At 39.2% G+C, this 15,413-nt stretch overlaps 1 protein-coding gene across 2 annotated transcripts in view; it reads left to right on the forward strand.

The window, feature by feature from the left end:
• TMEM245 (transmembrane protein 245) overlaps positions 1-11,443 on the forward strand; it is a 93,691-nt gene extending 82,248 nt beyond the window's left edge. For both annotated transcript variants that reach the window (XM_075270997.1, XM_075270998.1), the window contains 3 exons: positions 1,196-1,370; positions 4,092-4,286; positions 9,407-11,443. In XM_075270997.1, coding sequence (XP_075127098.1) covers positions 1,196-1,370; positions 4,092-4,286; positions 9,407-9,452 — 416 coding nt within the window. In that variant the 3' untranslated portion in view covers positions 9,453-11,443. The remainder of the gene's footprint in view (positions 1-1,195; positions 1,371-4,091; positions 4,287-9,406) is intronic.
• Positions 11,444-15,413: the final 3,970 nt, after the last annotated feature.

The raw sequence follows: 15,413 nt of genomic DNA on the forward strand, positions 1-15,413 counted from the left end.
CTTTATTCAACGCATTGTGACACCAGGACCTTTTTTTTTTTTTTTTTTTTTTTTCTTTTTTTTTTATTCCCACTTCCAGGTTTTTTTTTGTTGCCTTATTAATAAAATCTTCAGGAATTATGATATTTGAACACTTTTTTATTTTTGGGGGAGGTAATGTGGCAAAAAAAATTGCAGGTTCAGGCCACCTTTTTAAAAGTATAAACAAACAATAAAATGAAATAAAAAATTCAAATAAAGATAAATAAACAAATTATATATCCCCATGTCCGACAATGTCCAGTCTACAAGCATATAAAAATATTTTTACCAAACAGTGAATTCTATAGCGGGAAAAAAAAAATCAAAAGGGTTTTTTCCGTGCACCAACTTTAAGGAATTTTTCTATTCTACTGTGAAGATTTTGGTAATCTGAAAAAAGTTTTATTCTTCATATTCAAGATCTGTCAGGTCCCTGCTGATCTTTACTTTCGGGTGTCTGAACACACACTGAGGCAGGCCACCACTGTGGCTAGTGAATGGTTGAGTGCGCATTTCTAGGCAATATTTTGTGGAAATCATAAAAGTGAATCATTAAATTACCGGTAGTGTGAGTTTGTCAGCCTATAAAACAAGGTAAAAACAAATTTCTCCGGCAACTCTCCGATGATAAAATATAACTTTTAATCAGAAAACATCATAAAATGACAAAAAATTTGATGTCGATCACAAAGAAAAAAAAATTGTAAACCCCCTACAATTTTTTTTTCTTTATTTTGTGATCGACATCAAATTTTTTGTCATTGTATGATGTTTTCTGATTAAAAGTTATATTTTATCATCGGAGAGTTGCCGGAGAAATTTGTTTTTGCTGTGGAGATATTACACTCAAGGAATAGTGTGTTGCCGTGCACCCCGAAGAATTTAACCATTAAAAAGCCGATGTCTGATATCAACCTGTGGGTGAGCTGAACCTTTTTGTACCTTTTTTTGCTATATAAAACAAGGTGAAGAATATACTGTGTCAGTATTTCTATTTAAAATCTTTTGGGTTCATTTTCTCTAAATACACTGCCCCTTTAAATATCCAAATGTGTTGTTCCACCTGATACACATTTTAATCTTAGTAGAAGATGTATTCTCATGGTACATTTCTGATTGATATTTTCATTGTGTGTTATTTTGTGTAACAATATGTTTTCTTTGTATGTACAAGCTCTGGCAGCAATTCTTGGAGCTGTGCCATTTCTGGGGACTTATTGGGCTGCTATTCCTGCTGTTTTGGACCTATGGTTTTCTCAGGGTGAAAGCTGTAAAGCTGTGTTACTACTTGTGTGCCATTTACTGCCAACATATTGTGTTGATACGGCTATCTACTCTGATATTTCTGGGTAAGTAAAATGTGATTCTTTCCAAATTGTAAAATACCATTTGTAAACAGAAGGCCTGTATCATTAAACTATTTTAGAAAAATAATGGCCTTAGTGCTCTTTAAGGGGGCGTTCACACTATCGTCGGTGTCCGACAGGTAGTGTCCGCTCCTAGTGTCCGCTCAAAATCTGTCACGGACATTAGGAGCGGACACTAGCTGTGTCCGTGACACCTGTCATTCATTTCAATGGACATCGGGTGCGTTCTTTTGCACTCCGTGCCCGTCCTTCCCTGTCCGCAAGTGAAGATGTCCGACTTCTCAAGCGGACAGAAAAACCCTGCATGCAAAACAACGCACCCGATGCCCATTGAAATGAATGACAGCTGTCACGGACACAGCTAGTGACCGCTCCTAATGTCCGTGACAGATTTTGAGCGGACACTAGGAGCGGACACTACCTGTCGGACACTGACGGTAGTGTGAACGCTCCCTAACAATTAACTGGGTTTTTCCATATTGTTAGACGTCAGATACAGTCATTGACTTTATGGACCAAATATTACATTCACATTAACAATATGTCAACACCAGCCCTTATGGTTGCCTTCAATGGACTAGAAATTTAACTACAACTGGCTTAAGCTACATTTATACAGTCACAGAGTTCCTAATGGCTTATTGAAGACGACCATAAGTTTGATGTGGCCCTCAGTGAAAATGAGTTTGACACCCCTGCTTTATACAGGTGTAGCAGAGTTAACCCAAACTTTTGCAATTGGTTAAACAGCTGTAACATAATATCTTATCCAGACGACGCAAAAACAAACAAACAGTGAAACACAACATCCGACAGTAGTTTAATCAGCTGGGAAACCCATTGGGAAACCGCTAATTCGTCCTATGCAAGGGTGTCCCCCCCAGGTTTCTACCCCTCCGAAATGTAATGGAAGGATGTTCAGGGATAACATTCCGTATATCAGCATCCTGTTTCAAAATGCTCCAGTGGGTTTTGATTATATTTGTAACCTCACTGGAGTAGCTGTCAAACAGTCCAATCATGCGTATCATCTTCTGTTCCTCAATTCTCTTTTTTGGTATCAATAGTGACTCTCTCTGAGTCCTCCTTGCTCCCTCTCTAGCTGAATTTAATAATGCATATGGATACCCACGGATCATAAATCGTTCCATTAAAGCCTCACTTTCCTTGTCAAAATCTGTGATGTTACTACAATTCCTCCACAGTCTAAGGAATTGTCCCTTGGGGATACCACGCTTCAGGGACAGGGGATGATGACTTCCCCATTCAAGTAGGGCATTAGTCGCTGTGGGTTTTCTAAAGAGAGTAGATGTAAAACTACCATTCGGACTAAGGGTAATTTGAACATCTAGGAACGGAACGCATGTTGGATGATAAAAAGTTGTGAAGCGCAGATTCAGTTAGTTCTGATTCAAAACCGTGACAAATTGCGTGAATTGCTCAGATGTGCCAGACCAAACCAACATGATGTCATCGATGAACCTGAGCCACAGTACTATGTACTGGGCCCAGGCATCGGCATGTTGTCCGAAAACACATGTCTCCTCTCAGTATCCCAAGTAAAGATTGGCAAAAGTAGGTGCGGCGGGGCACCCCATAGCGGTGCCCCGCCGCTGATGGTAAACTCGCCCATTAAATAGGAACACGTTATGTGTCAAAATAAAATTGAGGAGATTCAATACCAGGTCATTATGCCTCCCAAATTGTTCCCCCCGGGACTATGACAAGGGACTAAGTGTAGTTGGTATATACTACACATGTAATGTAATGTGCTGTGGCCCGTAAAGATATCAAGCAGAAAGTACACAGGCTCTAGGTGAACAACAAGCTTAAGCCTGAATCTGCAATTAGGAACCACAGTTGTATTACTACCTACTAGTCTAAATGAACCTTTAGACTGTGGGCTGTGCTTTTGTGTGAATGTAATGCAGTACCTGCAAGGAGTACCTATAGACAATAGGAACCTTTGGGCTATTTAGCTAGCTTGTGTGTGAATGTAATGCAGCACCTGTAACAAATACCCATAAATAATAAGGGTGTTCAGGCTATCTATTTAGCTGTAGTTGTCACACTGTTATTATTCAAAGAACAACTTGTAAATGCAAATTGGGGCTTATTGTCTTATAAGACACAATTCAACAGTGTTTAAGCACTATAATCGCCCGTCCCATGACTGAATGGTCTATTGTGGTAGAGGTACTACCATATTTATATTTACATTCCTGAAAACAATGATGTGTGAATCCTAAAACAAAACACACTCTGCTTGTATGGGATTAATATAAATTTACAACATACAATTGGCAAGGTGGACATACACACTTGCACATAAGCCCTGTGTCAATATCATAGGGGCTGAAATTTTGTTTGGGGCTTTTAAAATTTAAACATAACAAATAAAGGTTACGTTTTATCCTTTCTAGTGGGGGTACCCCTTTTTGTAATTTTTGTAGACAATTGGTAACCCCGGATCCAGTGTGTACTGTTGTACACAGGAAATCCTCATCTCAGTTAGATTTACTGGTACTTGAACCAACCCAAACTAAGTTGATGAATGCAAAAGCTAAAACATAACTAGATAGGAGAACATATATACAATATATACATATCACAGGTACTGTATTATGATTACAGAACTACAGTGAATAGTAAAATAACTTGCTTTGTGTAATGTAATCCTCTTCCTTTTTTCCTGCAATACAGAGGAGGACATCCTTACTTGACTGGCCTTGCAGTGGCAGGAGGTGCATACTATTTAGGACTAGAAGGAGCAATTATTGGACCTATTCTTCTCTGTATCCTTGTTGTTGCTTCTAATATTTACAGCGCAATGCTAGTAAGCCCAACCTCTACGTTACCCACTCCAACAACAACTCCGTGGCCTTTACAAATTCAACGGTAAGTCAGTTGTGTTACTGCTTAAAAATTGCATGGTTCTTCTGTGTTTATGGCAAGGGCTTTCCTATTCTCACCTAAAACTGTAGATTATTTATTATTGAGTGTGGAGTTGTATGCTTATGTTTTTGTGTGCACTACTTCTATTCAAATCTGGTCATTAACAACAAATGTAGTTAATGGTTCAGACCTCCAGATGCATCACTTGCAATGTACTGTAAGTTGATGGCATTAATATACCACCTGCCCTTCCTGAGAAAGTACTATCAAATAGTTTCCTATGTAGGTTTTCTTTTATTTTCTTACATGAAGTTCAAACACCACCACCTGTCTTCTACATCCCAGGATCGTCCACCTAACAGTAGGGACAGGAAGGGAATGTATAAGCTTTGCAAGCGTAAACCCCAGATTTAGAGCTTATGACGGAAAATACACCAGAAGTGACTCCCCCAAACATAGGAGCTACTGGGAAAATAATAGCAAATTTATTTAATAATACTGTGTGAAGGGGCCATTATGGGGCATAATAGAATGCGCAGGAATGCGTAGGAGGGGGTCGGTTGAGGTCTTTGGTGTCGAGGGGGGGGGGCAGGGAGAGGGGGGGGCATGTCAAAAGAGTGATAAATTGTGACTTCTTTGTGCAGAGGTTATTTTGTAGTAGGTCTTCTTTGATAAGAGAAACTTTTAGTTTCCTTATGGTAACTGTGATCACCAACCTTTAACTTTTTATGGTGATCACAGTGAAGTGAAAGTAACTTCTGAAACATGATCACACTGTGCTATCAGAAGCTCCTCCGCTGCCAGCTTTGCCCTTCACCTTCTTCCGGGAGCCCTGCTCTGCCAGCAGTGAGCCTAGCTAGTGATCACAAAAGCATTTGGCCTCTATGATGCTAAATTACTGGTCAATTTATGAAGGCAATATGTGAAGCCATAAAATAAGCCATGCTTGATATAAAACCATATGTAATTTTTTTTATTTAAAAACTATATAAATGTGTAGCCTTTGTAATCAGAAGAAATAGAAAAGCAGATGTTAATATGTTTATGTGCAATAATATATATTAAAACAACTCTTTTATATTTAAAAAAAAAAAAAAAAAAACATATCACAAAAAAAGCCCTCACTTACCCAATAACAGTTGATTGAATGTGCAGGTTAATGAAACATCCATTCGCACACCTACAATTCATGAAGGGGGTGGATGCCAATCAATGTCAAGGTTTCCCACGCGTTGCAAATTCCCTAACGGTTAGGGACTTAAGGGCCTTAAGGGTTAGGGCCTAACCAAACTAATTTCAAATTTTCTTTTTCAAATTTTATACCATTTTTCTACTTGTAACAAAAAAAAAATTCTGTTTATTTAACAGAAAAGGATACTTTTTTCAAGCCTTATGTGTCCCCAAAAAACATGGTAAAAATAGATATAAAAAGATAATGGTGTGTAAAGCACACATGCACTCCATGGATCCCATACATGCCAAACGTGCTATGCTAAATTAAACTATTGGAGGAAGAGGACTCCCTCCATTGTGAAATTGATTGCAAGGTTTCCCTGACGCCTTTCAGGTCTGTCTTTAGTATATTCCTAAAAATGCCCTGCTAAAAGCATGACCTAAAACTACCTGTCAGGTTATGACAGGCAGTATAAGGCTGCATTCAAACGGAGTTTACGCTCTGTTCATTCTGACACGTAAACACGTTCAGAGTGAGCGGAGTAAAACAGAATCCCATTGAGTTCAATGGTTTCGGTCTTACGCGCGCTACTTATTGAACTCAATGAGAGGCTTTTTTAGCTATTGCCGTCAATGTGATACACGTGTATCACATTGAAAGCAATAGCTTAAAAAGCCTCCCATTGAATTCAATGGATAACGTGCGTAAAACAGAACCCATTGAAGTCAATAGGATTCTGTTTTACTCCGCTCACTCTGAATGTGTTTACAGAGTCAGAATGAGCGGAGCGTAAACTCCGTGTGAAAGCTGCCTAACACATTGCAATACAAGAATTATGTAAGCAATCAGAAGATCACAAATTCAAGTCCTCTAGGGCAGTATTTCTCAACCTTTCAAGTCACTTAGGCCGGGGGTCCATGCCTGCGTTTTACAGTAACTGCAAAGTGAATCCCATCCACACATTGCAGAAAAATATGCACAGTGGAAGAGTTGTGATTTCCAAAACCGCTGAAGTTTTTGAAATTGCACTATGTCAATTATATTACAGAAATGCTGGCGGTTTCCCCTATAGGTATAATGGGAGCAGAAAGTCTGCAAAGGAAATCTCTGCAGATTTTCTGTGAAAAGCGCAGCGGCCCACTATGTGGGGCCTTAGCCTTAAAGATAAAATGCATATCACTTCCCATATATAGACAATTAGGCCTTATTCACATATCCACATATCATGTACCTATTTTTTTTTTCAATGAGTTTATTCAGACACCAGCGTTCTAAATATAAAAAAAAGTGGATCAATGATAGGCAGCACACCACCTGCAAATGAATGACCATGAAAAGTCTGGGCCATGTAAATGTGGCCTTATTAATTCAGACCCCTATTTAAATAGACTACAGACCTCCATAATGTGATAGCCAGATGGCATAAAAAAAAGTTTCATTATAATTAAAATAACCTGATAAGAACCTGGAATTGTTTACATAGTTTCTACCAATGACTAATAAGCCTCTTCCTCCCCTTCCTCCTAGAATTCTATCCCTATGTGTCCTTTTGTACATAAATATGCATCCTTCAGGAATGTTTTTTAAATTTACTTGAGAAAGGAGCAGAGAATTCGGACACTTTGTAATCTGTCATCATTATTAGTTAGCTATTAAAAAGGTATCAACTACTGAAGACTATCAAGTTTTTTATTTTTTATTTTTATTTTTTTGTTTATAATTAAAATAGTAGATGCAATCTGTAGCACTGATACTGCACCCCATATTGGAAAACCATCCAAATACCTCCCTGTCCATGCAAAAAAAAAACTTAAAAACATTAATGTCATTCCTAGTAAGGGGAGGAAGATAGCCTCTCTAATAAAAGGATAGCTTCTGGGGGTCAAGCAATTGCCATAAAATAGTAATTACTACAACCTTTCCCAATAACTAATGTACTAAAGGAAACATCATGTCACACATCAGTACAGGCAGGTTATGCTAGCAGAGTTACTGACATATGGTGGCGACAGTGGCAGCACTAGACTATAACACACAATACAAGTGTCAGGACAGTAAATACATACATGTTACAGCAGCACATATGAGGTAACAATGACATACCATGAGTACAAACAGCAATGAAGGTAAGTATAATTTGGCGGTTCTTTGCTAGGGGTTAGAATAATCCTCATTAGCTCTTCTTCCTCCATGCTGACCACTACACATACTTTGCACAATGTACAGTGACTTAGTGACTTCAGCTGCTTCTGCTCTTTCTCCATTCTGCTTGTAATATAGTAATAGCTATAGTCTGTGCTCGGGCTCCTTTCACACCAAAATGCTGAGGTCTGGTTCACATTTGTGTCGGTAATCCGTTCAGGGAGGTCCGCATGGGGACCCCCCCAAACGGATTACCGAACACATTGGCAAGCAGTGTGCAGTGAAAGTACGCGGACCCCATAGACTATAATGGAGTCCGCGTGCTTTCTGCACGGTCTCAGCACGGAACATGAGGACACGGTCTCCGCACGAGTCATGTGGAAATTATAATCTATGGGGTCCGTGTGCTTTCTCTGCACAACGCTTGCCAATGCGTTCGGGAGTCCATTCAGGGGTGTCTACATGCAGACTTCCCCGAACGGATTAACGATGCAGATGTGAACGAGGCCTAAGAGGGGGAGACTACTCTAAGAGGAAGCAATGGGACTGGAACTCTTACATTCCCTTAACAGTCACAACTGTCACATTACATTACATTACATGAACCGTTCATGAGGCAACTAGGGAGTGCAGTCTTTCTTTTCATTTTCATGCGGCCTTGTGTACCTCCTGAGGCAGTTGTGCCCTAGGGGGACTGTAAAACAAAAAAGAATCAAAGTTTTATATAAAGAAAACAAAAAACACATGTTAAACAGTAATAAAACCTTAACCCTTCCCCTTTTGCAAAAGATTTTATAAATAAAAAAAAAAATTAAAATTGTAAGATACATTTTGAGTATTCCCATAGCCACCATGAGCCAAGCAATACAACTGTAATATTAATTTCCCTGCACAGTGAACAATGTAAAAAGAATGTCAGGTATTTCTGCAAAAAAAATGAACTCTAAACACTGGTGTAAATGTGGTGCATCTTAGCACAATCGAGTTTGGGCAAACATTTTTCAACATGCTAGACAGTGGTGACCACCCCCAGAAGAAGGCACATTCGCCAAAACGCACGTTTCAGGACAGGTCCTGTCCCACCGGGCATCCTGTCTGCTAATTGTGGTATTTAGTCTTTCTTCACATCGTACTATGACTTGTGGTTTCTAGGTGTGCTTCATTACTCTTTGCTCTATCTACCTATACTAGAGGAACCCTCCTTATTGTCATCATTATTTATTTACCACTACTACTATAGGTACTTATGACCAGGTGTATTTGACCATCTATGTTTTATAACAGTATACAATTTTGCGACTTGTATATATTGTTATACAGATTTTGGAGTCCACTATATTTTCTACTTATATACTCGCCTTGATATCATTTTATGTGTACATTACCGTTACTTTTTTATGATATACTTTATTGTACAGGTGACTATATTCAAATCACGTTAACAATTACCCTGCTATGCTTGGATGCTCTGTGGGTCCGGGACCCCATTTCTTTGTCTGTTGGTAACAATCCCTCTACTATGACCTTTTAATGTTTTCTAATTAAAGATATAAATCTTATCCCCAATTATTTTGAGTATTCCTCCCTTTTGTTCTGTTTTGTCGTATTTTCAGAGAGCCTGTCCAAGTTTGTACTGTCTATCTATTAGGAAACTTGGACCTATGTCTTCATTCCTTATTACATATGTGTGTGTGTGTGTGTGTGTGTGTGTGTGTGTGTGTGTGTATATATATATATATATATATATATATATATATATATATATATATATATATATTACAAATAACTCCCCTTCATTATTTCCTAGGCCATTCAAAGGACCTGCACAAGAACTGACGCACGCACCTGAGTGATGAAGAGACTTCTTGACTTTGGTTTTAAAGTGGTGGCCTTTTTGTACCTTGTACTGATCTTTACTAAATGATTTTTGCCCTGTTGAAACGATGTGATTAATTCTTTATGTAAAAGTAGTAGATTCCACATGTTCATACCATATTTGGTATGAATGATAGCTGAATGAAGAAAAACCATCAGAAACCTTTGAGTGTAAGGCTGAGGCTTCAAATGCAGAAGTGTGCAAGCGTTGTGCAGTTAAGCACATGGACCCCATAGACTATAATGAGGTCCGTGTGCTTGTCGCGCACTACCCACACAAATCTCGTGTGCGGCAAGCACACGGATCCCATTATAGTCTGGGGTGTGTGTACTTAACTGCACAGCTCTTGCATTAGCGTTGGTATTCCGTTCAGTGGGGTCCTCATGTGGACTCCTTCTGGACAGAAGCTGAATGCTAATGTGAACCGGCCCTAAAACATCATTATGAAAGATTTGACCTACCACACTTTACAAGATAATATTACATGGATGGGTTAAATGTGCCTCAGCAGGAGCCACTGTAACTTGACAGTACTTTTTTATAGCTTATAAAGCAGGGTACTCTTTTTTTTCTGACCATATGCCATAGCAGGGTATATGAATAAGGGTTGTCTTGATGATGCAACCACTTTAAAAAGTGTCAATATGTCATGCACTTCATGCTCCTTCTCTGAGAGTAGCATGTAAGGCCTGGTTTATATCTGTGTTTGGTGTTCCGTTCGGGGGGGCCGCTTGGGGACCCCCCGATCGGAATACCGAACGCATTAAAAAGCAGTGAGCAATGAATGCACAGACCCCCATAGACTATAATTGAGGTCTGTGTGTTTTCCGCATGGTGTCCACACGAGTTATACGGAGAGCAAAGTACTTCAAGCAGTACTTTTCTCTCCACATGATTCATGCGGACACTGTGTGGAAAACACATGCACCCCATTATAGTCTATGAGGTCCTTGTGCTTTCATTGCTCACCGCTTTTTAATGCGTTCGTTATTCCGTTCGGGAGGTCCCCAAGCGGACTCCCCGAACAGAATACCAAACGCAGATGTGAACCAGGCCTTAGTGACAGGCACAAATGTGTCTTTTATGTATAGATATGATGTTTTTTAGCTAAATATATACTTTGTAAGATGCATGAGGCACTGAAATTTTTCGCTCCAGGCTCCCCTGTTCACTAGAAGCTGACTACTGTACAGTATAAAGAGAAAAAAGCCGTCACTGACAGATGCATGGGGCAGCACAAGAAAATTTCAGAGTCAAATGCTGCCGTAAATAAAGTGTAGGTTTACAAAATAACACTGTGCTATACATAAACTGCATACTGCTTGAATCGTCATGCCTGTCAATACTCAGAGAGTATGAAGTAGTTGACAGGTTTACCTTTAATGAAGGAATGGACACATGCATTGGAGTAACCCTAGGGACTACTATTTTTTTATCTTCTAAAGTCACAGGGCATTTAGTTAATGTTGTCTTGTGTTCATCTGTTTATCAGGTTTCTCATGTTAGCAATACACAAAACAGTGTATATTTTAAAGGCTAAACTATTTTACCAAACGTGTATCTAATACTGACTCTTAAGAAAAAAAAAGCCATTTTCAGTGGCCAACACTCTGTTTGCACTTTATGCATATTTAAAAATGCAAATATGTTTTATCACTTGTTTTGTATATGTTGGTTGTATTTTATTCTTGAAGAAACATTGAGAAAGTTTGTGCAGTGGAGGTAGATGTCTGGCAGTGACCTATAGTTTCGTTACAGTATGGGAAGAGCGCTTACTGTCATGTTAACTTATTGTTTTAGGTAAAACATCCAGTATTACAATACCTCTGCCTTTTCTAATAATTGAAAATAGAAACCGTAACAATATCTCCAGAATGTAAAAAAAGTGCCCCTATTTGGTGCTAACTTTAATTTGCTTGGAGCTCAAACGTATTGTAGTTTTATAAAGAACTATTAGGATGCTTACTAACGTTAACATTCTGTATTAGCATTGGCTATTAAACTTTTAAGTATGAATATACTCTACACTTGTGTCTTGTTTTTTTTTTAAGGATCTTCTAAAATATAGTTTTGTTATAATTTTGACTTTTTAGCAGTACATGGAGGATCACATGAGGTATTTTTAGAAAAATGTAATTAAGAGCACAAGAAGTACTGCATTGTTCTAAAAAAAAAAAAAAAAACCTACAGATAAGTAAAACCAGGAGAGTCAGGCTTCTAGTAAAAGGCTGAAGTGAACAGTTGAAATTAAACACTTTCGTATAACATCACTCTAGGCCAGAGGTTCTCAAACTTATTTTGTCTACCGCCCACTTCGAAAATTAATTATTTTCTAGCAATAGGTATATCATTTTATCTTCTGTCTTTTGGAACCATTAAAGTAACGATACCAATTAACCCTTGGACTCACTCTTCCTTCAGTAGCGCTTACCAGGTCCCAGTTTTTATTCCCCTTCTCATATCCGCTTTGCTCACCACCTATTGGATGGTGTCCGGTAAAAGCTGCAACTGACAACCTATTATTTTATACCTACGGGCGCCAGTCTTTTTATATTTTTTTATTCTAGAATTAAACCCATGGTATTTAGCGTCTTAATTATAAGAGACATCCTAAAAGAAACAGTATGCTAATAAGTTGATGGGTGACCCTAGACTAAGGAAATGCTTCTTAAGAAGCCAACAGTATTTAGAATGCAGCAATGCTATGCATATTTTCATGGGTACAGCAGTCGAGGGAGAGAAGGAAAGCATAACAAATTCATGGGTTAAAGTAATGAGAAAAGAAACAAACCAGTTCTAAGAGTTTCATGTAGCAACTGTATCCTAGCGTACAGTTCACCAGAATGCAAACGACCTCTTATGATGCACCATGTTCAAGATGATCATCTCAGGAAGCTATATTCCAGTCTGTGGACAGTCGAGCAGGATTCTTCATTCCAGTCTTATTATCTGTCAGTGGAGGAAGACCCAGGGAATTGAGCATAGAAGTGCCGTTCTCAGGTTTATGAAGAATATGTAATTTCTTCTAACTTGTGATAGGTGTGCGTAAAGATGAATTTGCTCGTAAGATAAAGGAAGACATGGTGCTTTTCTTGCAGCTTGAATCATTATCTTTTTGAAGAGAAAAAAAAATGCACTCTAGTAATGATATCTCTTGTGACTTCTGGTAAGGATTTAGGTTTTGGCAACCTACGATTTCTGTCCAGTATTAAATCCTGTGGAAGAACATCAGGTAAAATAACCTATGAAGGTTTTTAGGTATTCCTGGTAAAATAGTAGGAGAAATAGATTAGGAGATGCCCCTAAACTTGACATTATTTTTCCTAATTCTATCTTCTATATCTCCTAACTTGGCATTCATGGATCCACTACTTTCAGGTAGTAATGGGCATCAGTGATCTCGTTATAGGAATTGTGTCACCTTACAACCACAAACTTAAAATCTCAATAAAATACTGTACATTTAAGTGATAGACCAACACAAAGTAGCACATAATTGTGAAGTGGAACAAATGAATGAGCCACCCATGAATTTGCCATCAGCTCTAAGAAACAGAAACCTGGAGCTGAGCACTTAGGAGGACAGTACGACACTGTGCTGAGATAGATGGAAGACTGAGACCCCTTCTTAGACATAACTTCCTCTGACCAGGCTGCTTCGGAAGCTTTCATAAAAGGTATGATGCTGGTACTAAGATCCACTTTGCATAGAGACTTGCATGGCTTCTATAGTATGATCAATGCTAACATTGATGAACTAGGTGGAAGAATTGACCATTAGTTTGGACTTGAAGCTGTAGAAATTGAGAGTTAATTTGATTGTCTAGTGTAGAGTATTCCAGAGAAGTGGTGCAACTTGTGAGAAGCCTGGTTTTCGAGCATGGGATGTTAGGTTAATAGAGACTGAAGATAGCCTCCAAGAGCATAGCTTTATCCACCGCAGCCAGGAGACCTTGAAAACTTTGGGATGTGTGAATGAAAAATTACTAAAACGTCACTTTATCCCCAATGTTAATAAAATCTGTGAAATAGCTGTGGGGTCAAAATGCTCACTATACTTTTTTTTTTACATTTTTTTTTCAGGGGTGTAGTTTTCAAAATGGGGTCACTTTTGGGTGGGTTTCCTTTGTATTGGTACTCTAGGGGGCTCTGCAAATGTGAAATGACACCTGAAACTATTCCAGCAAAATCTACTTTTCAAACACCTAGTATCGCTATTTCCCTTCTGCACACTGCCATTCACCCAAACATCAGTTTGAGCCCACATGTGGGGTATTTTTGTGCTTGGTAGAAATTGCAAAACACTCTGAGATGCAGTTTCTCCTTTAACCCTTTGTGAATGTGTTAATTTTAATGCTAGGCACATTTATTATTGAAAAAAAATTAGATGTCTAAATTTCATCTCCATATAATTTTAATTTGTGTCAAATGCTTAAAGGATTTAAAAAAAAAAAAAAACCTCTTTATATACTGTTTTGAATTATTTGATGGGTACAGTTTTGAAAATGAGGTTTCTAATATATAGGTCTTTACAATCTCCTTCAGAACTAAATCGGTCCCTATAAAATTAGTTTGGGAAATTTTCTTGGAAAATTGCATTACACTTGAAATTCTTCTAACGTCCAAAATAAACTAAAATGTTGACTAAAAGATGATGCCAATATGAAGCAAGGTCTGGACAATCTATAGTTACATAGCATCATAGTAGATGAGGATGAAGACACAGGTCCATGAAGTCCAACCTACAGTTGAAGTCTACAGTTGTTGATCCAAAGGAAAACAAAAACAACCCATGAAGCTTATGACAATTGCCCCATGTTAGGGAAAAACCTCTAACACCCCTGGTCTGAGCTGAGCGCCGATCACGGGTGTTAACCCCTGAGATGTTGCAGTCAAACATGACTACGGCATCTCAGGGGTTTTAGTATATATTGGGGTCTGACCAGTGACCCTGGGTCTTCCCCATCGCTGTCCCTCTGGATATCTGGTGGATCCTGTCTTGAATGGAGACCATCAGCCTATGCGCCTACATGGGCTGACATCATCCTATACACTGCGATACACTTGTATTGCAGCATATACCTATTGAAGCAACAATCGGAATATCGCTTCTTCAATCACCTATGGGGACCAAAAAAAAAAAAAAAGTAGTGGTCACAGTCACATATGTTCCCAAACCCCCCCCTTCTATTATACTATGGGGTCTCCTCAGAGTATAATAATCAGAGGCCCATGGGAAGTGATTAAAAATGACAAAGGCATATACTCACCTTATCTCACTTCTGGGTATCCTGCAGTCTGCAGCATCCTCCTAGCTCCTCTTCTTCCTTGTGACTGAGGTCCTGCTCCCCAGACGATACTGCTGAGGCCTGTGATTGGGCCTCAGTGGTCATGTGGGGCGCGATAACATCATTAAGCTGGCACACTCCAAGTGACCACTAGAGCCCAATCACAGGCCCCAGCAGAGAGGCCTGTAGTGCAGGACCTTAGTCACCAGCCAGAAGAGCTCCGGAATAGATGCTGAGCCCAGGATAGGTGAGTGATAGGCCACTCTCCATTAGCAACCAGAAAGTAAACAGAGCACACAGCCTGCATGGTGGTGAACATGGGAGTTGGGAATATCCCTTTAATACTCACCTTTTCTCCTTTCTGGTTTCAGAGTCTTCAAGGAGCAACAGGCACGATGTAAATGAGGTCACTACATCGTGCCTCCCGCTCCCAGGAAGTAAAGACAGCGGTCCGTTGGTGAAGCAGGGACTGCTTCCTACTTCATCAATGGCTTCATCTCCGGATGCCAATGAGTTGGGGCATTCGCTCCTGCCCTGGGCAGCAAATGCAGGACTGTCCCTCTGTCCAAAGAATCTCTCCGCTACCATAGGGCCCAGTGCACTTTCACTCATTGGTTGTTACTTGCTGATAAATATATATTTTTTGAGTA

This window comes from Leptodactylus fuscus, chromosome 4 (genome assembly GCF_031893055.1).
Source record: "Leptodactylus fuscus isolate aLepFus1 chromosome 4, aLepFus1.hap2, whole genome shotgun sequence".
In the NCBI taxonomy this organism is placed as follows: domain Eukaryota; kingdom Metazoa; phylum Chordata; class Amphibia; order Anura; family Leptodactylidae; genus Leptodactylus; species Leptodactylus fuscus.